Consider the following 27924-nt stretch of genomic DNA (forward strand, 5'->3'; position numbering starts at 1 on the left):
GCACCATTGGAAGGGAAGGAGGATTGACACAACTCCTGTCATGCCCTGGATGTCTTTGCATGTTACCAGGGGCATGGGAAAATAATCTGTGGAAAAAAATTACCAGGTCCACCTTTAGGGTAGAGTAATGAATGGGTGTGCTGAGCGTGGCCTAGGGTACTGGCTGGGCAGGTAGTGGTTGAGCCGTGTATGTCCCAAGGGCCCAAAAACCGCCAAAGCTCTCGGGGTGTATCAGCAGGGTTGAAAAGGCTGGGACGTAAAGGATGTTGTCAAGCTTGATCTTGGCTGTTGAGTAATACACATTTGTGGACATGTGTCCAGCTTGACTCTGGCCACCCTTCCACCCCTCTCCAGCCCCGGACTGTGGCACATCAGACCCATAATGAATCGTAAGTGTCCTACATAATGCTAATGCACACAACTTTTTTGCTACTAAATGTTGCTTAATGCTGAGCTCATGGTGGATTAATGTTGGGTCTTCATAAATAATAGGTCATCAGAGGGTAGACCTGCCTTCTTTGTAAAATTGTCTTGAGGTTAAAAATGGGGACTGTATGAATTAAGACTGATTGACTGATTGATTGTAAAGCATTACATTAGGAATCTGGAAGAAATCTCATGAAGAGTTTGCATGTTCTCCCTGTGGATTAGTGGGTTCTCTATAGCTACTCTGGCTTCTTCTAACAATCCAAATCGCTCCTGATAGGTTGACAGGAAACTCTAAAACTCTATTTTGTAAGAGTGCATGCTTTATCTCTACATAACCTTGCAAAGCAGATGGATTAGCTAGAGTCCATGTCTGCCATCAGGCATAATTAATCTTGCACAGCTCCAATCTGAAACAACTGTACCTAGTCTGAAAACAGAACTGACTAATCAGCCTTATCTGAAGGGAACAGGGCGGTACAGGCAGAGTTTAGTTGTACTGGAAGATAGCAATGGCTGCTGCCACTGTAACGTTAATCATGGATGTAGCTGCAGTATAGCAGCAGTTTTATATAAATGGGACCATACAAAATGAAACACAATAGGGTTTAATCACTTTGCTGCCAGTGTTTCCCAATCTACAGCCATTCAAATATAGAGCTTGCTCTCATCAATACGGGGGCATTTTCACTCTAGAGAGAAAGAAGGGATGTTGCACTGTATCGACACGGGTTCTTTTCAGATGATGTCACGCAGCCGTGGAGAACTCCAGATGGGGGGCAACAAGGGATTTCTACATAGAGAAATACTAGCAAAAGGCCATGCTTTGTTCTGTTTATGACTATGTGAAGCATTTAAAGTGCAAAAATAAAAACATTCTTCATCTTCTCTTGTGTCCAAAAAGTACTCACACATCAGGCAAAAGAAAATTTAAAAGCTCACAGAGAAAAAGCAGCAGGCACAGATAAAAAGCCTCTGTCCAAAGCCTGGACGAGTGGTGTCACACAACACTTTAAAAGGTTATCAAAGGTTAGGGATTTACACACAACTGCTGTAAGTTTCCAATAAATGATGTCTTTAGTTCACTGCTAGCTACTGACTGAAGTGCACATTTTGCTAAGGCTTCAGAAAATGATTAGCCTAAAAGTTTAGCAACACATTTTAAATTTTTTTTTTGAAATTATACAAAACAGCAGCTGAATCTTTTCGTACATTAATTGAGGTGTTTGGCAAACACTGCAGATCACATGCACGTGTGCTTGAATGGCACAAACACTTTAGGAAAGCAGAGAAGATGCCCAAGACAATGAAGGTTCCGGTCACCCATGCACATCAAAAACTTCTGAAAACATTCATCAATTTAATAAAAAAATGTTCGAAAAGATAAACAACTCAGTTTAAGAATGATAGCAGAAATGGTTTCCACTGATAGAGGGACAGTTCTGCAGTAATTTGAAGCTGTAGCGATTTATTTTTAGCATCGTACGCCCACAAAAACAACACAACCCGTCAGGGTCTTGTTATTAAGGCCATCTAATGGAATAACAAACTTCTGCAACGCCTCCTTGCGCTGCACTCTCACTCGAGGAAAACCAGCAAGGGATGATGCTCCAGCCAGTGAGGAGGCTAGCATTCGCAGCCAATCACTGCTCAGGTCAGAGGGAGCGTTCTTATTGGCCGCTGTAGTAGGCGCGCTTCCGCCCCTCAGCTCAGTGAGAAGTTGATACAGCGGCAGAGTTACCAGCGGTGTTCGGTCCTATGTAGAATTTTTCAAGCTGGGATGAAGTGTTTTCTTGCCTGTAATCCGGCCATTGATTTTAGTGGAAAAGCGGAGCAAAATCACTCCACGAGAGCTTTGCCACCATCAGTATTCAATTCAGCGGACATGCACATCCACAAGGAGGTATGTGAGAAGAGGGGCGGAGCTACGGAGCTCAAACACGGGGAAGAACAGGAAGGGAGGGGGAGTAGAGTTGATTCTACACAGCTCTCATCAAATGTTACATACTCAAGCTTTAAATTGCATGTCTTTTAGGACTTCCATATTAAACAGTTGACAGCAGGCAAATCAATAATTAACTTGTTTACTTTCATTTGTGAGTGTCCTTACTGGTGTGCTATCTTTGCATGCTTTATAGATGTAGTGTCAGTTTGAATTTAGTTTGTTTATTTAAAACAGGACAATGAAAATGAATTAAGGGGTGTTTAATATAGTTGCCATGACATCAGCATCAGCAGATACAAAAGTTTCTGCAATATTTACGGCTGATATTTCAGCCGTAAATATTGGCAGTATGAGTCATAGCAATCACAGCACTGTCTGTATGGATAGGTCTCAGGCTTTCACAGCTGGAATCTGCAATTTTTCTCCTTTCTTCTTTGCAAAAACTTTCACAGGTTGCACAGAGGTCAGGCATGAACAGCCCTTTTCAAGTCCAGCCACAAATTCTCTATTGGATTGAGGTCTGGGCTTTGACTCAGCCACAACATTCAACTGGTTGTCTTTAAACCATTTCTCTGTAGCTTTTACTGTATGCTTTGGGCCATTTTAGTCTCATCAGACCAAAGAATGTTCTTCCACTTGACCATGGGGTCTCCCATATGTCTTTCAGCAACCTCTAGTCCAGATTTAATTTGAGTTTTCTTCAACATGCCACTCTCCCATAAAGCTTTGACTGATGAAGAAACTGGCGAATCAGCCAGGTGTTGGCTGATTCAGAGGTAGTGAAATTTTACAAAGTATTTGATGACGAAAAAATCTAATTTCATTTATTAAAAGCAGATCTGTTGCCTTTAAAAAAAAAATAATCAAGGTGAACTGTCTAAGTTTTCACAAGCATCAGAAAAACTTCAAGATTGTGCTTACTCTTCTTCAATTGAAAATTTACGGTAAAAGCTGTGGTCTCAATAATTCCCATTTTCAAAAACACCAAGCTCATCACTTTTCATCATCAACTTTGCCATAAAAATAACAAATCACAATTAGTATGCTGTGTATGATTGAATCTGGTATCCAATCAGCAATTTCCCCGCTGAGGTGACCAGAGTGACTCTCCTCAGCACCCTGAATGTCTCCACTCTCATAACAAAAGCCTTTTTCTTCTGAGATCCACTTCATTACCCAGACTAATATGGAGCAAAATGTTTATTCAAATGAGCCCACATCAAATCCTATGAAATGAATGTGAAAAATGCTGAAATGGATTATATGCTTGCAAAAAAAAAATCATATTTGAATTAATTACAAGCTGAAAGGGCGTCAGGCTGGAAAAAAGCTCATTCTCTTTCCATTCCTGAAGTTATTTTTTTTATTAGCTTGCATTATTTATTCTCCTCATCCCACACAGCTTATTGTCATCAATATTTGTCCATATAAACCGAGAATAATTACATTTTATCAGGATCAGCTTGACAAACAGAAACATTTTTGAGCTACTGATTGGCTGTTGTTTTAAAGAGAAGGCATATTGTGATGTTTTGATTGGCTGCTGCAGAGGAATGACTTTCCATTAGTGATTGATTGGGCAGAGTAATTTTCCACCTGAATGGCTCCTGGGCTCACACACACACACACACACACACACCCACACACACACACACACACCTGCACAGATAGTTATTGTGCAGCTTTGGCGGGGGCAACCTTTGTATTGGAAGTGTGTGAATGTGTGTTTCCTTTTGCTCTTAAATGGTGTTCTGTGATGGGGTCTCTCAGGAGGGGGGCGACGAGGGGGCGTGATGCTGTCAGAGTCACATGGGAGAGTCTGTCAGGTCACCTCTCATCAGGAGGCGTTCAGCAGGGGAAGCAAATCCTCAATGGCACTTTAACACACATAACACTTTAAACACACAGAAATTTCAGCAACCTTTTTCTTTGCAGTGATTATTTGCTGCTGCATTGCTCACCATCCAGCACTTAGCCATGCAATGGCTTTCTTTAAGGTGCAGTCTGGTCACAACACAGCCTCTAAGTGCAGAGATATCAGAGCTCCATCTATGAAACAAGAGCTGTGACTCACATTCCCTTCTTTGCCTTTTTATTTTACATCTCCGTTTCCCATCCATTTTTACAGCCCACTTACCTACAATCATCTTTTAGCATAGCATGACAGCATATGATTTCTGGCTCATTTAAACAGTGAAGTTTACATTTTGAGGAATTTATGTTAATGATGATGCAAACCAATTAATTTTTTTACCTGTCTGGATAAAAAAAGCTACCTTTTTTGGTAAAGGAATAGTTCGTATTTTAGGGGAAAAAAGGCTGTAAATTGTCTAAAAAAGCGGCCCTTGCTCTGTCCGAAGTTCAAACAAAATCTACTCTATGGCACATCTAAAGCTTATATTCATAAGCTTTAGATGTGCCATGGAGATATCACTGCAAACGTACTATCTTGCTTGTTAAATCAGATGCTCAGTCAAATGTTTGTTACCAACATGTTTGCATATGGCCTTATCAATAACCCCGATCAAAGATCTGATGAAATAAAGCATATATATCACAAAAGTCTAAAATACCAGTCATAGCATTAAATATCACTTACAGATTAAAAAACAAACTGTGTGTGGCATACATGGATGGAAGCAGCTTTGTACTGAGTTCATGTGAAAGTCTTGAGATATGGTCAGTCTTGTACTGCATCGTCCCATCTTGTCCGTCCTTCATGCAGTGGAAGTCAGACAGTACGAGCAACAGAGGTTCCCTTACTTGCCTTTAAAAACAACACAACAAATCAAACATATAAAGTTACGTATTTTACAAAAGACATGTAAGTTGTTCCCCAAATTGTGATAACAAGAGTGGTCATATAATTATTATCATATTAGTAAGAAGAACAGAAGCAAATCTTTTAGCTCTAGTTCGGGTATGAGGAAAAAATACTTCAATATGGCCTGGTACGTCCTTCCATCCATCTGCTGGAGAAGCTAGTCAACCCATACATCCCTTTCCCCACTAACATTTCCCAAGGTATTCAAAGGTATTCCCAAGCAAAACAGGATACATAATCCCTCCAGCAAGTTCTTGATCTGCCCCAAGGTTTCCTCTAATTTGGACAAGCCAGGAAGACCTCCAGGGATGCAACCAGAGGGAATCCTTATCAGATGCCTGAACCAACTCAACTGGCTCCTTTCAACGTGAAGGAGCAGCTTCTCTACTTTAGTAGACATCCTCTGGATGTCTGAGCTTCTTCCCCACATCTCTAAACCTAAGCCCAGCAATCTTTTTCTTCAGTCATCACCCAAAGCTCATGATCAGGTGAGGGTCGAAATGCAGACTGACTGGTAAATTGAAAGTTTTGCCTCTTCACCACACTAGTTCGCTACAATACCTGCAACACTGCTGACTGCACCAATCCACTTGACAATCACACTGTCCATTCTACCCCAAGATACTTGAACTCCTTCACTTGGGAACAACCCCTGTATGATCCCCCTGAGGGATACAATCACAAGCCTGCTCCAGGTCCACTAAACACATGTAGACTGGATGAGCAAACTCCCATGCCCTCTCAAGAAGCCCTTCAAGGAGCTGGTTTTCTGCCATTCTTTTTTAACAAATCCTCCCAAGCTCAGTCAGGTTGGATGGGGACTGTTGAACGGCAGACATTTTTAGGGCTCTCCAGAGATGTTCAGTAGGGTTCAAGTCAGGACTCTGGCTGGGCATTGTTCCTAAGCCTTTTTGTGTTGTCTTAGCTGTGTGCTTAGGGTCATTGTCATGTTGGAAGGTGAACCTTCAGCCCAGTATGAAGTCCTGAGCGCTGTGGGACAGGTTTTCATTGAGGATATGTCTGTTCTTTGCACCATTCAGCTTTCTCTCAAGCTTGACCAGTCTCCCAGTCCCTGCTGCTGAAAAACACACCCACAGCATGATGCTGCCACCAGCAGTTCACTGTTGGTATAGTATTGGGCAGGTGATGAACAGTGGAGAGCCACTCTAACATCAAGTCCAGATCAGTGGAGGGCTACAGTGCAGTGATGGTTGTACTTCTGGAACTTTGTCCCATCTCCACACAGGATCTGTCAAGCTTAGTCAGAGTGACCATCCAGTTCTTTCTTGGTCATCTCTTTTACTGGGGTCCTTCTCCCCTGACTGCTCAATTTAGCTGGGTGACCAGCTCTTGGAAGAGTCAACGTTTTGCCAGACTTCTTCCAGTTCTTCCTTCTCAAATGCTGTGGCCAAAGAGTGTTGAAGAAACATTTATTTTCAACCAGAAACTTGATTTATTCAGCCCCCCCACTACCACAAGCTGTGTTTCTTTTTAAGAGAAGGATACCTTATGCTTACTGTCATTTAATTCCATGAGTCATGAAAAATGATGGGTCATTCCTCTTAAATTACTTTCGCAAACTATCTGGCCTGCCACACAGTTGCTTCCACCCACTTATCTGCCTTGCTGCATCAGAAAAGATGCAAAACTGAAGCACAGATATTTGAAAGACAAAATGCATTCGGACTTGGGGTCTTCTTGAATGATGACTCAAGCCATCGGCTTTTAGGGGGATGCCCTGGAAAGAAATGTGAGGTTGACTCAGCCTCCTCAACATTTTGGCTCAGTATCAATGTCAGTCTAATATTTTTCAGCCATGGGTCAGAGCTTGACCCATACTCTAGGTTCCCTGTGTTTGTGCTAAGCTGCTGATCATCATACATTATTTACATCAAAAAGGAGAAGTGTACAAGTTCATCATGACAGAGAAAGTTTCATGCTTCAATAGCCTGATCAATGATCACTGTTGTTGCTTTTTGTGACACATACAAACATGGATAAGGCAAACAAGCAAGTGCGCATCAGATCTTTAAGAAGCTGATCAGAGAGTTGGCTCCTCTGAAGGACAAAGACACAGAGCGTGACAAAACAGTTATTAAACTGAGAGCAACCGAGACGATCCGAGAGACCGAGGAGCGGGGAGAGAGCGGAGACGTGACCATGGAGGGGTGACAGAGCGAGACGCCAAAATGAAGAAATGCAGAGATGAGAGGATAGAGAAATAGAGGGCCTGCCAGACCTGACAGAGGGAAAAGAGAGGACCAGTCAGACCAGATAAACAGATCACTATGACTCTTCTGTTCATGAGTGATTCTACTCTGAGGCTTTCTTTTGAGTAGAGTGATTTAAAGAGGCTGCTGGTGATGTGTGAAACTCCCTTTGTCATATCAAATAAACCTACATACAAATATACAAGTTTTCCTTCTGAAAGCTGACACTCAAACTGCAAACACAGGCAGAAAAGTTACATTATTATCGTGCTTTTACAATTTTTCTTGTACAGACAAACTTAAATAAATAAATAAATCCAAGCTTATTAAAAACAGCACAGCATTCTTATTATTATTCCTGTATTTGGATGGAGAGAGCAGAGTTTAGGCTGCCAGGGTGAAGAAAATTATTATAATGAAGTGACTGACAAGAAGCACTGAATGTCAATCAGCAAGAGAGCGTTGTTACGTTATTTTCCAGCCATTTTCAAGTAACGTAGGGCAAACAGTGTTCTTGGAGAGACCTTTTAAAAAAACAAATGAGCAGTTTATCTGGTTCAAGATGGCACAGTCTCCTCTAAATACACACATTTAGTGAAAAAAACAGAAACTGGTGCGTCTATCTGCCCCCTCATTTCCTCATAGTCCAGAGAGCAGTGATAAAGTAGGAAACAGCAAGGCCTCCTGGGATTTTATATTCCAGCCTTTTCTCCCTCATGAGGGACAGAGGAAGGAAATTATCCCCGACACCAGTTTGGAGCAGAGGTGGCCATCAGATAAGACAACATGCCTCTGCTAAATCAATCAAGGTCACCTCATGCTCGCTCTGGCTTGGTCTTAGAGAGGGTTTAATTCTCTGTTTACACTGTTGCTGCTGCAGTTGTGCTGTAAAATTTAAAATGTGACACATTGCATCAGAAACGTTTGCAATAAACCATTATTGTGCTTTTCTTGCGATGACTTGCACTTAAAGCTCTGACCTTGATGGTGCATGTCTGTATCCAGTTATCTGGCCCACAGCACCACCTGCTGGAGGAAGCCAGTATGGCATTTACACTTTCCTAACAATAATAAATGTGTTGATAAGTGATTATTAAAAGGTAGTAGTTGTTATTTTTGTCAAAAGGACAGTGACTGGCAAATATCTTCTATGTTTTTTAATTGGTCTATGATTATGGTTGTCCCTCTGTCTTTTTTGATAAATATTTTTAAAATATTAAGATGGTTTAGTTTTTGGTACATTATACATTTTCTTTTCAGTCTATTACCTCTATATTAAATTAAACTTAAAACTCTGCTACAGCAAAGCATTACAAATAAAATAAAAATAACAATCAACAAGCTTTAAACCAATACCAAAATTAAACAGAAATTGAATTTAAAAAAGAACTAATAACCTTGATCCAAATTCCCTCCAGATGGCCATGAAAGAGGTATCCATCCCTCTACTTTGGCCAAAGTATCAAATGAACAGTGTCCTGGATTAAAATGTGTACTTTAATGTGAATACTCGAGTATCAATTGCTAAACTGCACTTTGATTTATGGAGTTTGATTCCTTTAGAAATCCCATTTATGATTTAATGAAACTGTTGTGTGAGTACTTTTGCATGTTTAAATGTGTGGAGCCACATTTAACTTTTTTTACTGTTGGATACACTAATCTTTGGTAACAAATCATGATTCATACAGAGCTGTGAAGAAGAACTAGCCCTCTTCCTGATTTATTTATTTATTTATTTTTTGTGTATGTCACACTTAAATATTTCAGTTCAATAAACTTTTTTAATTGTAATATAAGACAAAAATAACCCAATCATTTTTTAAATGTTGATTTAAATGTTCATTTCATTTTTCACAGCAAGCATTTGCAATATCTAGCAATGAGTCTTTCACATCACTGTGGAGGAATTTTGACCCACTCTTCTTTGCAGAATTGTTTTAGTTCAGTGATATTGGAGGGTTTTTGCACATGAAGGGTCTGTTTAAGGTAATGCCACAGCATCTCAGTTGGATTTCAGTCCAGACTTGGCCACTCCAGAACCTTCATTTTGTGTTTTAAAGCCATTCAGAGGTGGACTTGCTGGTATGTTTCAGATCATGGCCCTGCTGTATAACCCAAGGGAACTTGAGTTTGAGGACATAATCTGATGGTTCGCCATTCTCCTTCAGGATTTTCTGGTAAAGAGCAGAATTCATGGTTGCATTAGTCATGGAGAGTTGTCCAGGCCCTGAAGAAGCCCCAGGCCATCACACTGCCACCACCATGGTTGACTATTGATATGATGTTCTTCTTATGGAATGCTTTGTTAATTTAACAGCAGATGTAACAGGACGTTCCAAGTTTTGTCTCATCAGTTCACAGAGTATTTCCCCGAAAAGTCTTGGGGATCATTAAGCTATTTTTGGCAAATGTGAAACAAGGCTTTGTGATCTTTTTAGTCAGCAGTGGTTTTGGCCTTATAATTCTCCTGTGGATGTCATTTTTCCCAGTCTGTTTCATTGTTAAACCATGACCATGGAGTCCTGCAGGTCTTCAGATGTAGTTCTGGGTTCTTTGGTGACCTCCTGGATGAGTTGTTGATGCACTCTTGGAGTAATTCTGGTAGGTCAGCCACTCCAAGGAAGGTTCCAAGTTGTCTTCATTTGTGGACAATGGCTCTCACTGTGGTTAGTTGTAGTCCTCATCTGTTTTTGATTTTTTTTTTTTTATAAGATCATGATGCGTTACTTTGTGTCATCTTTTAGCCTACTTCACTTTGTCAGACAGGTTCAGTTGAAGTGATTACTTGATTTCAGACCTATGGCAATAATAGGGCCTGGGTTTGGCTAGAAAAATTGAACTCAGCTTTTCAAAAAAATACAGTTAATCACAGTTTATTCATGATTTAACAAGGGAAGGCAAATACTTGATGCATCCCTATAAAAACTTTATATGGGGTGCTGGTTGCCTTGTGGTTTTTGTTTGCATAACCCAGGTATGGACATTTTTGTCCTTTAAGTGGGCAGATCAGGTCTAAATCTGGCTTCTTTCCTTGACTTCTGTGACTTTCCCCACTCTCTCTCCCCAGTGTCTGACTCTATCAGTGTTAATTTTGTCGACTAAAACTATGACTAAAAATGTTCATCATCAGCCTTTTTTTTCATGACAAAAACTAGACTAAAAAAAAAAAATCTGTGATGACTAAAACTGACAAAAACTAAGTTTAGTTTAGTCAAGATGACTAAAACTAGACGAAAATGTAAATGGTATAAAATGGTATAAAATGTAGTTTTTTGTCGGACATTCAAAATCCATGATATTTCTCCACTGTGGGTAATTCTGTCAAAAAACAATGTAGCTGTAGCTATTCTTCCCTCAGCTGTAGAAAGCAGGGACCCCAGGTTTGGCAGAGTGCAGAGAACACACTAACATGATTTGGTACCAAATTTAGGCGAGAAAATAAATGCTTGGACTAAAAGTAAAGACTAAAATGTGAGGACATTTTATGGCCTAAAACTAGACTAAAATGTTTTGAGTTTCATCGACTAAAACTAAAAAGGATAGAAATGACTAAAATGTGACTAAAACTTAAATGCAATTCATTCAAAGACTAAAACTAAGACCAAAATTAAAAATAGCTGCCAAATTTAACACTGGACTCTATCCACTTTCCATGTTCTCCAATACATGCAGGACAATAAATGCAGAAAAAGTACAAAAATAAATCTTTAAAAGACACATACAAATTTAGTTGTAGATCAGAGCTAATTTTGGCAGCTACTTCAATCTAGTCTTAGACTTCTGATTGTAATGCCTTTAGATTTAATCATATTATAGTCATTTCTACCCTTGTTCTAGTCGACTAAAATGGAAAACCTTTTTAGTCCAGTTTTAGTCCATAAAAGTGTTTAATTTCAGTCAGAACATTTATTCTCTTGTCTAAATCTAAGGGAATTTTAAACTTCTGAGTTCTTAGCACCCTGCAAACCTGGTATCTCTGCTTTCCATGGCTGAAAGGCAGAGCAGCTACAGATTTAAACTTACCCAGCAGCATAAGCTCTCTAATTTGAAGAATTTTTAGTGTTGACAAAAACTGATTACATTTTAGTCTTATTCAGTCTTCTGGACAAAAACTTAATGTACTTTTTGTCAGAATTTTTGTCATAATTTATTTTTTGCTAGTCTTAGTCTCGTCTTCCAAATTGAAAAATGGGAGTGGACTAACATTTTTAGTCTTAGTTTTAGTCAACAAATTTAACACTTAGAGATAATTGAAGAAAACACTGAATGGTACTGTAATGACTCCATATGCCCATTCTAGGCTAAACCTATGTGCAAATAATCATATTCAAGCAATCAATCAAATTAGAAAGGTATATTTAAAATAATCATACCTGACCAAAGTGCCGTACATGGTAAACAAGAAACAAAACATTATCAGCAAAATAATCACAAAGACCAATTAAAGAGCAGGAAAAGAGAAATAAATACAAGATACTTCTGTCATAATGAAGCTAAATGAAAAAGATCTCTAATCTCAGTTATGCCCATATGATACTGAAAAGCTACATTCATAACCAGCTGTGGCTTTGGTTGACACCTTCAACAGCATCAACATACTTACAACATGAAATAACGTTCATTTCAAAAGTTACAGATGAGAAACAAGATATCATGTCTATACAAGCAGTGTGTCCGCAATGATGGTTTCAGGATGCATATGAAACCTTTACTGGCATTCACCAAGATGTGTAGTTTTTAAACCGTGTGTAATTGATTTAAAACTTGTGTTCTTAAATGCAAAAGAACCTTTTCTTTTCTAAAAGAAAATATTTAAATCAAATGCCTAACCCATGTTGTTATACATTTAAATTTTAGACAATTTTCCAACTATATTTTTATAACAATAGAAAGTATTGTGGCACAGTAATGCATTTACATGGGTGTCCCTTGTCTCTCACTGAACTATCCAAGCCCTTTCAAAGCTCAGTTATTCATTTTAAATCTTTATCATGAGGGTAAAAGATGTCTATGTGTGCACTGGAGGTTTCCACAGCAAACCTATGTAGGTCACATTTTACACCTTGATAAGTATCAACCCTTGGTTTTATTGTCGCCTCAGTTTGGCTCAGTTGGTACAACAGGAGCTCCACTAAACAGAGGGTATAGCTCTTGTCTTAACAGGTGTCTCCGAGCATTTCCGAGATATCTTTATCCGTCCTGTCAAAATAAAATGCCCCAAAGAAAAGCATGTTTTATGAATTGTTTTAGGCTGATTTCTGAAACTCAACTGGTAAAAAGAGTTGTTGTTCATTAAACAACAAATTACAGCATTTAATTGGAATGCAAAAAAGCACAGATAAATTGGAATTTACAAAAATGGAATATTAACTCCCTTGCACATTAAGGGAAGCTATAATAGTGATTAATTAGGCAAACATATTGGTCAAATTGGTGCATTTCCATTCACAGGAGACCTCATGCACTGATGCAGATAACAACCTCTGAGCCAAACAGCCCCTGCCATCCTCTGTATGGAGTCATTTGTAAACTTTTTATAAACTTTGATGCTATCATTAGACCTTTACATTCCTCCTTTACCAAACATCAGTTAAACCCGAACTGGTTTTGAGCAGCTCGCCCCGCTCCAGCCCTGGTAACATACGCACTGAAACTCAGACTTCATGAAGGTCACCTCGTGTGCTCTCATCTGTCCCAGGACTCTGTAGTCACGCCCTCCCTCTGGTCTTTTATCTGACACCACCTTCCACGCAGCAGGGTCCAGGTGGAGGTAAGCTCCTGAATTTAGCCGTTTCCTCTGGCACCTTCCCTGAGAGGAGCACAAAGTCTGGCTGCAGAGGACAGCTGCTGACGTTACATTCACCAAGTAAAGGCCCAGAGTCTTATCTATGTAGGATTTGACAGCCTCACAGGTGGACTAAATGAAACAAAAGAAAGCAAAATATGGACATCCCAATTAATATTTACCAGTAATGGTTCAAACCTTTACACCTTTACATCTACAGTTTGTCTGAATGTCTTCATGGCACTAAAAAGTAAACATAGCGCTGACATAATGAAATGACATTAACCACAGATTAAACAAAACATGGATGTCTTCTCAGTGATGTAGCTTAATGGTTTCTGAACTTTTCCTAACTTTAGACAAAGACAAAGGTGTGGTGAGGCAGGGATTACAACAGACGTATCGCTCATTCAACTCAGCCATGGCCATAATCATGCCAACGTCTGCATAACAATTAATCTTATTGAAATCAAATGGATGCCATATTAAAAAGCAACCCCAGCCAAGTGCATATGAATAAAATAGTGAGCTTTTCACACCAGAAGCATTTCCAAACCAGGCTCACGTGTTTATTTCTGCTTTAAAATTGTGCTTTTTTTTACATATATTAATTCAACTTTCTTAATTTTTCACAATAAACAAACAAGCACATATTGAGGCAATGATGCAATAAACTAACAAGTATAAACAATGACAAACAAATTAAAAAAAAAACACTTCAGATGGATACAGTTATATAGAAAGCTATGGCACTTATTGATTTTGAACTTACAACAATCCAGGCTCAAGAAACTCCTGTTAAAATAATGGCAAAAAGATCAGGTCTAGTATAACTCAAACAAGGCTGTGAGACTTTGTAAAACTGATTTTTCTTTGCTTGTGAGATATTCTGCGGAGACCAGTTCTATAATGACTTAACTCCATCCTTAATCAGAAGGGCTCTCATCACTAATCTATCATGACATTATTTTTTTTGGCAGCAACAGTGAGAATGTTATATGACCTGTACTAGGCTCAGCGCTCATATTCTGACTTGGAAGTCCCAAAATTAGAGACATGGGATCCATTTCTGTTTTATAAAATATTTTCCCTGTTTCAAAAAGTATTTCTGAACAATACTTCTGCAGATTACGACATGACCATAAACAGTGAGTAAGCGCACCAATTTCTGTTTTGCATTACACAGAGGAGAAAGTGATGGATTTAAAGATTATCTGTGACTAGGAGAGAAATGGATTCTATTTTAATACGGGCTGTTATGGAGATTGCTCGTCTCTTCAGCCAGCCTCAAGTGGACAATCAAGCAAATGTCGTTTTTGGCACGTATGCGTTTTTCAAAAAAGGAAGTTGGTGTTTGGTGTTTTGGTATAAAAAAAAAACTGTTTATACCATTATTAATAAAAACAAACTTCACAGCATGTGACAAGACTAACAAGACTAACATCCTATTGTTTTAAAAAGAAATTATCCAACTTAGAAATTAGCCAATTTTTTAGAACACTAATTTTAGGAAACATTAAGGTATTACCCATTGCCCTCCTCTATCATTAAAGGCACTAAAAGCCCAACAATAAATGTTTAAAAAGAAAGAAACACATGCTTTGTTATAAGTGGACTCCAATCAAGGTGTAGAAACATCTGAGCAAATTTTAAGAGAAATGGGAGGCACCTGAGTGATTTTTTTTTTTTTTTACTTTACCATGATGGGGTACTGAGTGTAGATTCATGAGAGAACATGATGTTTTTTATTGTAGCGTCAGGCTGCAACATAACAAAATTGAAAAAGAAGAGAGGGGGGTCTGAGCTGAAAGGATGGATTATCTTGGAAATGAGGATAAAGAACATCTCCCTTTGTTTTTGGCTTGCATCTCATGGTGATGTCCGTGCCTGCTTCCTTATTTCCATTTAATCAGGTGACTCATGAATCACCACGACAACAAAACAGCACCAGTGTCATCATCCGAGAGCAGTTCTTGTTTTTCCTTTTAAGGATTAAGAGACTCTGACACTGAATGTTAGGACATACAATCATGTGTGGGTCCGTTTTTTGTAAGTTTGCTTCAAGCTAGGCTACTCATGATGACTTGATTTAGATTCATCAATCAATAAGGGGACAATGTGGAGTATTTTTCTTTATATGCCAGAAAATACGGCCAATAAAAAGGGTTTTTAGTAAATCCAACAAATTTTTGTGTGCACCCCAGAGATTCATAATGTTTTTGAGAAGGCTGAATAACAATATAAAACATTTATCATGCAGCATGAGCACAATTAAAAAAGGTTACACACTAGATTTGAGACAAAATGGTTCAGTGATATCTTGTTAAAACTTAAATGTCCAAAACATTTCCAAATAAATCATATCTGTAACACTGAATTCCTCATTGTAACAAAATTAATTAGGAGTCCGAGGTCAAAAGTTGTTAAACAGGGAGGAAAGACCTTCCTCTTTCCCTCTTAAGTGTCAAATTTAAAAAGATCGATCGATATACTTACAATATATAACTTATAATATAAGGGTGGGAAAATTTTCCTTTTAGAAAAAATGTTGTAATACTACCTGTTTCTACTTCAACTTTAGAGTCTTGTAAACCTGTTTTGACTGCGCATTTTCTTCATGCATGGCATAAAAATATAAGTTTTGAGCACAGTAACTGATAATGTATCCTACCTTTGATTTGGCAAAGGCATGATCACCCCACAGCACCACCCCTGCAGATCCTAAAGCGGCGCTCTCTCCGATGGTGTAGACCAGGTGTTCCTGCAGGATGATAAAACTAAAGCAAACTAAAACAAACAGCAAATAAAATTAGCATGGAATCAAATAATCTGCATCTTACCTGAGAGAGAAAATCTAAGGTGTATGTGTAGACGATTCTAGCATACGGGAACACAGGAAGTGTTGATGGAGCAGCCTGAGCTCCTGCTCTCATGGCCTCCAGGATGCGGTGGTGGGAGTAGAGTAGCACCTCTTTGCCGAGCCACCGCAGCTCCATGCTGAGGTAGATGTCGGGATACAGAGCAGAGGAGACGTTCCACAACCACAGCAGCTGGTCATTCCTCTTCAACTCCACAGCCGGACACTCTCCAGTGTAGTTTGTGCTTTTTTCGCTGTAGTAATTGTAGCAGTTTGGGAAACCGTAAAAACCCCACAGCCCATTCGGTCTCTCCTCCTGCCCAAGTTTGAGTGTTTCCTCCATAAATTTCCTCCCAGCATTCTCAAACTCTACTCGAGCTGCTGCCTCCACCTGTGCAGGGCTCCAGTCTGGATGCCTGGACCTCACCAGTGCTTTGGATCCCTCCCAGTACACCTGCTTACTGTCCCAGTTCCTCTCCCATACAGGCCTCCAGCTCTCCCAGTCCACCACAGCCAGGCCCTGGAAATCCCTGTCAGGGATGAAGGTGCGGATATCATCAGAGGCTGTTCTGAGGTGTTTATCCAGACTGGCATTCTGTGGGACACCTCCATTAATGGCTTCTGATTGGCCTGAGTACCTTGGATACAGGCCGAGCTTTTCAGCATAAAAAATGGTTATGTTTTCTCCCATAAAAGTTTGGTTCTGGTTCTGGACGATACTGAACGTGCCCAAGTCAAGGTCCACATCATAGTGGGTAAGACAGGTGGCAGTGGGGGCGTTCCACACAGTGAGGAAAGGCACCTGGGAGAAAGAGGAAGATGCAAACTGCAGCCCTGACACGAGGCTGATCAAGTTTACGAGAAGAAGCAGCTCAGAATGAAATGGACTCATACCTGAAAGAAAGGAAAGGGCAACACTGAGGATATTGCAAAAACTGTGTTGTGAAACTAGGAGAGGATGATGCAGAGCTGAGTACTACACTATGTTTTTTTAACAAGTTACCACCACTAATGTTGTTGTAATATCTGGCTACAGTGCAACACCACATGTTTAAACAGTACAATTCCAGTGGTTTTGATAAAAGAAATAAAGTCAGCACAAAAAGTGAGGAAATTTGTGTTTGACAGATTGTCTCTTTGTTGTAACAATGCTTCTTTGCAATAAATGTTATACCCTTAGAACGCCTGTTTATTCCCCCTTTTAAAACGTGCCACATTTGTAAGTAATGTCTCACATTGGTTTTGCAGAACATCAGCTTGCAGTGCCCTATTGCCCGGGCCTCATCTCGTTCAGTCAAAGGTGGCATGCCGATTCTTGGAGCAGACACCAACTGTTGGAGGGCCCATACTCAGAGTTAATGCACCAGCAAAATGAGCTGTTTGGCATTAGGAGTGAAGATGTGGAATTTTTTTTTTCATGGGTGCAACCCATATACTCAGCTCTGCTGCTCATCCTACAGATGCATGATCCTTACAAATTTTGCACCATTTAAAAGGGAAATATGCAGGCTTATCTCTCATCAGAGAGATAATCTACCAAACACAAATTTCCTCATTTTTTGTGCTAAGTTTGCGTCAAGTAGCACCACAGCTTAATAAAAATGACATGTTTAATTGATCGAGAAGATTTTAACAGCGTGTAAAAGTTTGTTTGCAATTACTTACAACTGAAAAATAGGACATTAACAAACCTGGTGGTAACGAAACAGTATTCAGGATTTACATGTAGGGTTCCCCAACAGGCACCGTTATAAGTCAGCAAAAAATCGCTTCAGGAAAAACATGATTATTTTTGTCAATCACGCCTTGTTATCCGGCTAAGTTAACCACAATGTCGCTCTTGTACAGTGCCAGAACGGTGAAGTTTCAGACCACAGTGTAGGAAGGAGTTAAAACTAAACTCGATAAGGAGTCACGTACCTGTTCAACAGCTGGATAGAGACTGTGGTTTCGACTTTGTGGTCTGAATGTACAAAAACATTCAGCCGCAGTCTCATGACTTCCAAGTTAGAGCCAGGAAAAGGGGAAGAAACACAGACAGAAATGCGCTGTGTAATTTCTTTCCCTCAACCAATCATAAACGCGCGAACGGTCCTGACATCCAATGAGATTCGCGCATGGAATTTCCAACAACCAATCAATATAGAGAGGCACGTTTTGTAAGGAGGAGGGTTTAAAGTCACAGGCAGGCTTGATTCTTGCTCTAAACACAGATTTTCTCAGCACAGAAGCATGAATCTAATCAAAAACACTATCATAAATAGATATGACCTGGAGAGGATTATAGTTTTACTCTAAATGGCTGTAAAAGGTACCCATAATGAACTCTTCCTGCTCCAAATTTAATTGTATGCTTTGCTAAACTCTTAAAAGTGGTAAAAATAACTTTTGGCTTTACAGTACCCTGCAATTACATGAGGAGGGGGTATGAGGCCTGTGAGATCTGTCCCTCCCTGAGGAGTAGATGGCTTTGACTCCCCTTAGTGGCCAGAGTTAACATGCTTTTTTCCATGGATACTTGTAATGGTAAACAGAAAATCCCCACCTGTATTGCCTGAAAACATTTTAAGTTTACCTCGGCAATTATTTAGACTTATTGGACTACAGATACTGTATGTCAGAAAAATAAACAGCATTGTCAGAAACAAAAGAGCTGATTTAATTAACTTTATTCAAGTTGAGAAAACGGTATCAAAATAGAGGCCATCATGTAAGTGGAAGTGTGGAGAATACAAAGTTCGACTGTGCTTTTGATGTAAAAGAGCTCCTTATTTACAGAAAAGTTTTATTTCCTAGCAAAATTTAAGTAATGGTGTGTTTTAAAAGAAATCTAGTAGTCATTTTGACATATAAAATATGGAAATATCATATAAAACACCTAAAAATACATTCAAATAAATAGTAACACTGTAAATGCCTCCATAAAAACATCAGATGTTAGAGAGAGGTCAAGTTGGAAAAATAAAAAAAAAAGGTCAGGCACTTCAGATACAATGTGCAATAACCAGTTTTAAGTGCATCAAGTCCACTTTCACCACACAGCCCCTGAAAAAACTCACCCTTCCCACCATCAAAAAAAAACATTCTCTTTGGGAAAACATGGAATATGACACCTTGGAAAACAGCTACTGAAAGGAAACTGGGAGCAAAATGTAAACAAGGTCATTTCCAGCGTGTCCTCTATTGTTTAAAAAAAGATTAACAGTTATAAACAAATATAACTCTGCAATCCACAGTGTTTCCTATGCAAGTTTCACTTTGGGGTATCCTTTTACAGAAACGACAAAAAAATGACACCCTCACTCTTTATAATCCCCAACTTGGTGGCCGGAGTGTTAATTTTTCATCTAGTCACATAAAATGCAGCTTCATTGCTACAGTGTGTATGAACTAACAAAGGAACAGAGAGATAATCAGTAAGATAACACACTGCAGGGGGGGTAAGACACTTTTAGACGCAGACCCTCTTTGATGTAAAGGGTCTATCTGATTGCAACCCTCTCCCTTGTAGCCACTGTAACACTGACACTCAAACTCAGCTTTGAAACTCCTCTTGTCTTCTTCTCCAAGCTCCCCACTGACCGTCTGCCGACCGCCCTGGCTGCTAATGCTGTGGGTGAGGGGGTTTAGATGCAAGTAAACATCGCTGTCGGGATCCCTGCGCAGACAGCGGCCATGAGAAGCACACAGGGTCTGGCTGCATAGCTCTGCTGCCGTGGAGACGTTGAGGAGGTATTTACCCAGTCGACCCCGCAGATAGGTGTCCAGGTCAATGCAGCTGTTCTAAAAGAGGGGGAAATTACAGTCATCACTCACCTGGAGGTCAAGATGCACAATAAAACACAAGCAATAAAAACACCTAAATCACTTTCATTGTAGACTTGAGGTTAAGGGTTGTATGTGTGCACTTTAGTTGAAGCCAGATCAGCTCCTTTATTAATCTGTAGAAGTTTTTAGATCCCCACGTATACCTTATTTTTCTAAAAGCAATAATCTAGTTACAATACTGTCTTATTTTTACTGACTCAATTCTGCAATTTTACAGTATTATCAGCAAAGTGTCTTATATTTTAAAAAGTGGCATGCATTCTGAATAAAGTTTGTCTTACATCAAAGTTTTACACTGTGTAAAGGGTAGGGTTAAAAACAAATTGAAATTAGCAGATTACTTTAACACTAATTTTCAAGGTCCAATACAAAATTATGAAGTCTGACACTTAAAAAAAAAAATCAAGACAAAGTCTGATACAAAATTATAAAGTCTGAAACACTTTTTCGGAACTAGAAACTTGGGTCACTTTCACATTTGTTACATTCCCTTTCCATAAGATAGTGTTTATAAATTTGTTCCAGAAGTTGTAAAAGTGTCCTACAACTTGTACAACTTGCCTCAGCTCATTCAACAGTGTTTCAAGTGTTGTAAGTTTGTTTTGTAAAATGTAAATTTTAAAAGTGATTTCTAAAAGTTTAAATTAGTTTCATATAATGCAAAAATGTTTTTGGTAAAAGGGTTTCAGACTTTGTAATTTATGTATCGGACTTTGTTTCAAGTTTTGTAAAAGTGTTTCATACTTACTAATATTGACTCTGTTAAACTGTTTTGCAAAATGTAAATTTGTTTACTCATTCATAAAAGTTTATAGCTAATGTAGATTTGTTTTAATGAAAAGTAAAAATGTTTTGGTTGATCTAAATTTGTCTCAAGTTTTGTAAAAATGTTTTAGAATCTGTAATTTTGCACTTCCAGGCCACCATTCATTTAAAAACCCGTGCTGAGAAAAATTAATGCCACGTTTGTGTGGCAAAAATGAAAGGAATGTGAGATTTCTTGGTGCTCTGGGCAAAGACTGAATTTTTGATTTATTGTAGTGTTTCTGAAAAGTCAAGTGTTAAAGCACAAAGAAGTTACAAATGGCCACAAATATGATGATTCCTGGCACATTTAATGCCTCTTAATAATGTATCCCCATACAGTGATACTGATAACATATTTCAGCAGGTATGTTGAATGATTCTCAACAGTTTAACTTTGATAAAAGAGAATAAAGCTGTTGTCAGGGAGGACCTGTCAAAATAAAACGTGTGTTGCACAAAGATTTAGGTGGGCAACCTACTAATCCAGAGGTTGAGAAGTGGACTAGTGTTTCACAACAGTACAAGGCTTAAATAATTTCAATATAATTTGAGCATTCAACGCTTTATTCCATGCTTTCTCCTTTATAAATGTTCAATTCTGAAAGCATTAATGCAAAAAAAGGAAGGATTAAAATCTAATAAATAAAAGAATAAAAGAAAAAAAGGGAAAAATACATGTATTTGTCAATCTGCCTTGTAAAATTTAAGAGTAAAAATAAGACCTTTTGTTGCCTTAAATTTCAAAAGTCCAGTTTAAACTTTTCAAGACTCTTTAAGGATCTGCAGGAGCTTTAGTTTTAAAATATACAGTTAAACTTTGGCATCTTCTTTCTTTTTTGCAGTTAACCAAAAACGATGCTACCTCTGTCGATATCAATTTTCCCTTTGCATGACTGACTGAGAAAAAGTAGAGGCATTCACTTCACCATATATTCATAAAGTGACATTTTTTAATGTATATTTTTTTGATGGATAATTACCAGCAATTAAACATTTTTAAACATTGCATCATTTCCATCCAACTGAAAACAGCTGAAGATCAAATTTCCTGGATTATTTCAAAGCAGCCTAATCTTAAATCCTTGTACATTTTAAAACCTGTATGTGATGTATTTAGGGTTTTTTTCCCACAAATGTTACTTTCTGACAACTTACTTTATTTCTGACATCAGAACAAACAGTTTCCTCTCATTAAATTGTGAAAACTGTAAATTCTGTGTTGAGGAAAATCTGTCTTTTCATTTGTACAGCTATTCACATTTGGTTCATTACATACTACTTTAATCTGTTTAGACCTGATCTAACATCTGCAAATTCTGGTTGACCTTGTTGTTTTTATGAGACGTGACTAATGAACTGCAATGTGATTTACCAAAGTGTAAATGTAGAAGGCAGATGGGATAAAAGTGTTTTAGCTTTAGCCCTTTAGAGTCTCTACCAATAAAAAGGTTTAACGTTGAGCAATGACACAAACAATGGCTGATGACCTGAGCAAACCGAGTGACATTTAGGCTGAACACCGGAGTATTTAGGACAAGGATGACAACAATGAATTTGAGAAGAACAGCAAAATTTGGACAGTGACCCAAATCCTGCTTTGACTGCAGACTTGCTAGCCAAGGATTTGTGTATAAGAGAAACGTTTGGGAAGAAGGATGTTCATGATTTGATTGATGATTCTGAAAAACATTCAGGAACTTTATGAGAAAGGCAGTGATTTACAGTGAAACCCAAGCTGTCATATGTTTTTTTTGTTCAATGTCACGGTCTGCTACAAAAACAGAAAAATAAAGGGTTTTTTTTCCAGATTTTTCATGTTATTTTCAAACAACACTTAAATTTTACAGGGTTTTATTTAGGCAGTTTTAGATCTTAATGGGTGAAACCTGCTGATTCATCCAAAACAAAGAAGACCAAAAGATGATGTTTGCAGTATTTCTGACTGAAATTCATAAACAAATTAAAAGCACTTTTATTTTACAGTATTTAGAGCATATGAACCTTCAGCAATATTAAGATGATGACACTTCAGCTCTATTAAGAGAAACAGCACAGGTAAATACTTAAGATTCAAATCCTACAGATCCTACAATCTGAAGTTTTTTTCTTAAGCTTTCTCCAATGCATTCTCTTTCCTTTCATATTTAAACAAATACCTTCTTTTTGTTAGAAAATGCTAGAAGAATATTTAAGAAATACCATACATCTTTTTATTTGCATGAAACCTTTTCACACTGAGTTTAAAATGTGATGATTATTCTAAAATAATGCTGATGTCACAAAAGATGTTTGAAGAACTTTCCAATGCAGTCCATAAATGTAAATGAATTATATATATATATATATATATATATATATGTATATATATATATATATAAACTGTGTTTTGAAAACATACCCCCTTAAGAAAATTAAGTTGGACAAAATATATCTATAAGTATTTAAGAAATAAGCAGGAGTGGGAAATAACTAATTAAAATTACTTAAATAACTGTAACAGTGAAGCTTTTTTGGCACTTGTACTTTTTGTAGTACATTTTAAAATCGGGACTTTTACTTCTACTTTAGTAAGTTTAACCCGGGGTAACTGTACTTTTACTAGAGTACAACAGTCGTACTCTTCATCTGTCTTAAACTGATCCAGTGGTGTATTTTCTGCAGAAACAGGACCTTCAGAAAATTTGTGGACATAGTTGAAGACAGGCCTGAGGTTTTAAACTCATCAGATCCTCAATAAGAGGGAGAAACTAGATGTTTTATATGTTTAGTTGTGTTTTGATGTTGTCTGTTCTACCCCTCTTTTGGTAATGTTTCTAGTGGGGTGTTATTTTTGATGTGAGAAACACTTGCACCATAAGTGAAGTTATCCACTGAGTTAGAGCTTCAACCTGTGACTTTCGGTGTTCCTAATGACACGAGATGCGTATACTTCATCAGTATGCATTGCTTTGCTTTAAGATTGACTCTCTGCTTTGTTCTTGCCAGAGGAGGGTTACTGCAGCTGTCATATTGTAAAATATTTAACACTTTCAAAAGTGTAGTAAACAATATGTAGTGTGGAGCAAAAAAGAGACACTATGTTTAGTGTTAAATTTAACTCCATATGAGTTTAATTCACACTGTCAATTTAGCTGTGTATTTTACTTTCTCATAAGAGGAACGGCTTTACCTGAACAACCTGGTTAGAGATCTATTCTCTTGTTCATATTTACTGTACAACTCCTCATTAGCTACTCAGTCCTTAAAGTAAACTTTAAATTCAATACTTTTTACTTTTAGTTGAGTCGATTTATAAACCAGTATTTTTACTTTTGTGTAAGTAAATTTAACCAGAGTAACTTTACTTTTCTTCTTGAGTCCAATAATCAAGTCATTTTTCACCTCTGAATGTTGTAAATGACAAAGTTTGAATGCTGCTGCAGAGTGTAACACATGTTTTTCATTACCAAAGCAGAATAAAATAATCTCCTCTAATGGAAATTCAAATGTGTGGTTGGTTACTTTCTGATGACGGGAGCAAATGCAAATAAACCATGCCACCCATTCCCTCTCTCTCGCTTTTTTGTTAAAGATAAATCTTTTCGGGCTTTTTGCCTTTATTAGATAGGACAGCTGAAAACAGACAGGAAATAAAGTAAGAGAGAGTAGGGGGAGACATGCACCAAAATTGATCCTGCAACCTGTGCACTGATGACTTTATTACATGGCACCTACTCTGCCATCTGAGCTTAACCGGCACCCATTTTCTCTTATTTTCTATTGTTTGACTGGCATGCACACAGTCAGAAAATATTTCAATACCATGACTAATAAAAAAATGAAGCTGATTTTCCAGAAATAGAGGGAGTTCTTCACAGATTTAATGTGATTGAAGATAAATCTTCAAAAACAAATCTCTCTTGTGTGTCTGAGGATGTGCATGTGAGCCACAAACAGCCTTGAGGAGGGTGTGTGTTATCAAATGACTGCACACATGACGGACAAGAGCAGCGGGTCCATACTCACCACACGATAACGTCAGATTTGTGAGGTGTGTCTGCGTGACTCATGTTTGATCCTTATTAGAGCAAGTGGGTTCTTACTTTGCTGCTTGCATATATGGCTTCTCCCCACAGGATGATCCCAGCTGCTCCCAGAGCCACACTCTCCCCGATGGTGGACACAAGGTCAGTCTGTAAAAAGATGACACAGCCCTTTACAATCATATCACATTTAATCTAATGCATTTCTAAGACTAAAGGTCAAAGTCAGGAAAAATAAACTGTTAAAGATCACCGTTTCAGGGTCAACATGTTAGGCTACTGTATGTGAGGCCTCTTATCTGTTTATTCTCCCAGGAGGAAACGCTCTATAGGTTGTAAGCAGGGTTTTAAACTTGACCAACACCCATCCTGCGCACTCTGCACAAATGAGAGGTGTGAGGGGGGAGTCCGTCTGGTACCAGAACAGGAAAGGAATGTGGCTGCGATAAGGAAAAGCTGAGAACTATAGCTCCAAGCGGCATGCACTGATCAGATCCAGAGTGCTGAAAGTTTGAGATACAGTATGGCTGAGAGTTAATCTAGGAACAAAAAAGTCCTCTGCTAGCAAAATGTTGACTTGACACAGCACAGGAACACGTGGCTAACAGAGTCAAGAAAGTTAAAAAAAAAAAGTTTAAGTTTTAAAGCTTCACCTCTGTTAGCTGTTCCAGGGAGTTGGCATAGGTGGGGCGTGTGTACACAAAGACCGGACGTGCCAAGCCTTCACCCTTCGATGCCAAACGCATACCCTCCTTCACACGGTTCCGGACAAACTGCCGTCCGGAGGTGGAGGAGCGAAGCAAAGTGCTCATGTAGATGGAGGGAAAGAGGGCCGTGCTCTCAGTCCATAACCATATCAGCTTCTCGTTGCGGGCCACCTCCACATCTGGACAGCGGCCCGTGTAGTTCTCCAGAGTTCGCCTGTAGTCATGGTTGTAGCAGTCAGGGAACAGGTAGAAACCCCAAAGCTGGTTTGGGCGCAGGTTCTTGGCGTGCTTAAGTGTCTCCAACATGAACTTCCTGGCGGACATCTCAAACTCCTGTAGGGCTACTTTTGTCAACTGATCTTGAGTCCATGTTGGGTTCTTCTGACGCACCAACTCACGAGAGTGTCTGCGGTAAACATCTTTACTATCCCAGTTTCGTATCCAAAGAGGGCGCCACTCCTCCCAGTCAATTACAGCGAGACCTTTGGCTTCTGGTTCACGTATATACTTCTTAACTCCTTCTGGCATCTTCTCCAGGTGCTGTGTGAGACTGGCCACCTGCGGCAGCCCCCCATTCACTGGGGTTTCGTCTGGACCGTAGTGTGGGTAGAGGCCAAGGCGCTCCTTGTAGAAGATGGTGAGGTTCTGTCTGACAAAGCCCTCAGTGGGTGAGGCCACAATCTGGAAGAGGTCCAGCTGGAAGCGAATGCCGTACCGCGGGAAGCAGTCCTCGGTAGGGGCGTTCCAAGCCAGGACCAGAGGCTTCTGAGAGTACAGTGGCCATCTCGTGGGTTTGAGCTCTGAAGCACAAAGGCGATCCCACAGCAGAGCAATCAGCAGCAGTACTCTCCAGTCAGGCAGAGTCCAGAGCAACATGTCTTCAGATGTGTGTCGACAGAGAGGACTGTCACGCTCTGCTCTGAAAGTCAGAGAGGAAATTCAATTTAACTCTTTTTGATCACTTTTTAAGAAGTTACAGTCCCAAGTACAATTACTAATTAAGTCACTTATTTAATAAGCTACATAAAGATCATGTAAATTAAGTCTTTTACAGACTAATATGATTTAGTTGTTGGCCACTATAATACAATTATCAACGCTACAAAGAAAAATCTTTGAAAAATATCTACAACAGTTTCTTTTTCGTGATCTCCTGAGAGCACTTGGGTATTATGTCTTCAAATGTCTTCAGGAAGAAGCCAATTTGTGGTTTAATCTTTAGAGGGAAGTCACATGACTATTTCTGACAACTTTCGTAATAGGTGTCAATTCCAGGTATATTAACTTCTTTAGGTTTCTATTGTTCCATTTAATCAGAGCCACAAGATGACTGATACCTTCCTAATGTTAGAAACACAACAGAGCGAAATGTGCTCTAAAATAGTTCTTCTCTTATAAAGTAGCTAAGCATCCCTAAATGGGTTTGAAAGTGTCACCCTCTCCTTTGTTAACAAGTTTAAATAAACTGAAATAAAGTAAATGAAGTTTCTAGTAATGAATGAACCAGCAAAGATAATTAACATCACTGCAGCCGGACAAACTTACCTTTACAAGCAGACTGTGGAAGCATTCCCAAAATCCAGAAGCCTGCTACTTGAAGTAGCGTTTTTTTTTTTTCTGAACAGCCTCAAAACAAATAGGAAAATTTCAAAATAAGCATAGCTCTTGGGTAAAGAAAGAGACGACGGGGTAAATTCACACATACATGAGTTGGTGATAAATGTCTTTAAAGCTCCGCTCACTAGCTGATGGTGGCCGCTAAAAGTAAAGAGAACTGAAGTTGCCCCCTGCGATGTTGTCAGTTGCTGCTCGCCTGCTCCGAGTGCCAAACCACTTTCAGGATGTACCATTCATACTCAGAAAAGGGGGGAGCCGCGATACAAACCGGAAATCCTAACAACTCTGTCAGCGTTTCGAATGTTCTACAACGACGTGTTTCTTCTCTATAAGCCTACACGTCACTTTAGTAGTAAGTATAGTGAACAAAATGTTCAATTCAACCGCGTATAGGTAGATATATCCCCTGTGCCCCTGTACAGTACTGAATGAACCCGTCCACGAAGTTTGCCACCACCACCTCCACTGTGAAACAGATACACTGTAAGCAGCAATGACAAGATTCATACAAGGTCAGTGCGGGCCAGTGTGCCACATCCCTAAAAATAAGATCAAGCCCACAGATGACCAATGTGTTCCAGTGACCTTTTAGCTACTTTTCCATCAGAAAAGTAGCTTTATTGACACAGTATGGAAACTGTGTGGAAACTTGTGTTTAAATATTAGGCCTTTAGGGCATTTTAAAACTTGCATCAAATGTAAAGTAGGTCTCCCTCTTCATAACATATAGTAATGAAGAGCTACCAACTAAACTGGTTAAAAAACAAATCAAATTTAAGTCCAAGAATTCCACTAGCAACCAATTTTGAAGGATGTGATTTTATCAAATTCATTTGATTGCTTCCAAATAAGGAGTGTATTTTCTTGGAGAAGTGGGCACTCCTAATGCATCC

General features: G+C 38.9%; 2 protein-coding genes across 3 annotated transcripts; both read right to left on the bottom strand.

The window, feature by feature from the left end:
- Nucleotides 1-11747: 11747 nt before the first annotated feature.
- hyal1 (hyaluronidase 1) lies at nucleotides 11748-18092 on the bottom strand. Of its 2 annotated transcripts, none has more exons than XM_041783465.1 (4): nucleotides 17971-18092; nucleotides 16034-16944; nucleotides 15865-15954; nucleotides 11748-13325 (listed from the first exon to the last, which is right to left on the bottom strand). In XM_041783465.1, the coding sequence occupies exons 2-4, from the start codon at nucleotides 16940-16942 to the stop codon at nucleotides 12999-13001; spliced, it is 1326 nt and encodes a 441-aa protein (XP_041639399.1). In that variant the 5' UTR covers nucleotides 16943-16944; nucleotides 17971-18092; the 3' UTR covers nucleotides 11748-12998. The 2 variants fall into 2 exon arrangements, with proteins under 2 accessions (XP_041639399.1, XP_041639398.1); XM_041783464.1 differs by lacking the exon at nucleotides 17971-18092 and adding an exon at nucleotides 17742-17938.
- Nucleotides 18093-18703: 611 nt separating this feature from the next.
- Nucleotides 18704-27231, bottom strand: hyal2a (hyaluronidase 2a). The gene is made up of 4 exons (XM_041783204.1): nucleotides 26960-27231; nucleotides 25361-26333; nucleotides 24768-24857; nucleotides 18704-19833 (listed from the first exon to the last, which is right to left on the bottom strand). Exons 2-4 carry the CDS (start codon nucleotides 26288-26290, stop codon nucleotides 19441-19443), a joined length of 1413 nt encoding a protein of 470 aa, XP_041639138.1. The 5' UTR covers nucleotides 26291-26333; nucleotides 26960-27231; the 3' UTR covers nucleotides 18704-19440.
- Between the last annotated feature and the right edge of the window lie 693 nt (nucleotides 27232-27924).

This window comes from Cheilinus undulatus, linkage group 3 (genome assembly GCF_018320785.1).
Source record: "Cheilinus undulatus linkage group 3, ASM1832078v1, whole genome shotgun sequence".
Classification (NCBI taxonomy): Eukaryota; Metazoa; Chordata; class Actinopteri; order Labriformes; family Labridae; genus Cheilinus; species Cheilinus undulatus.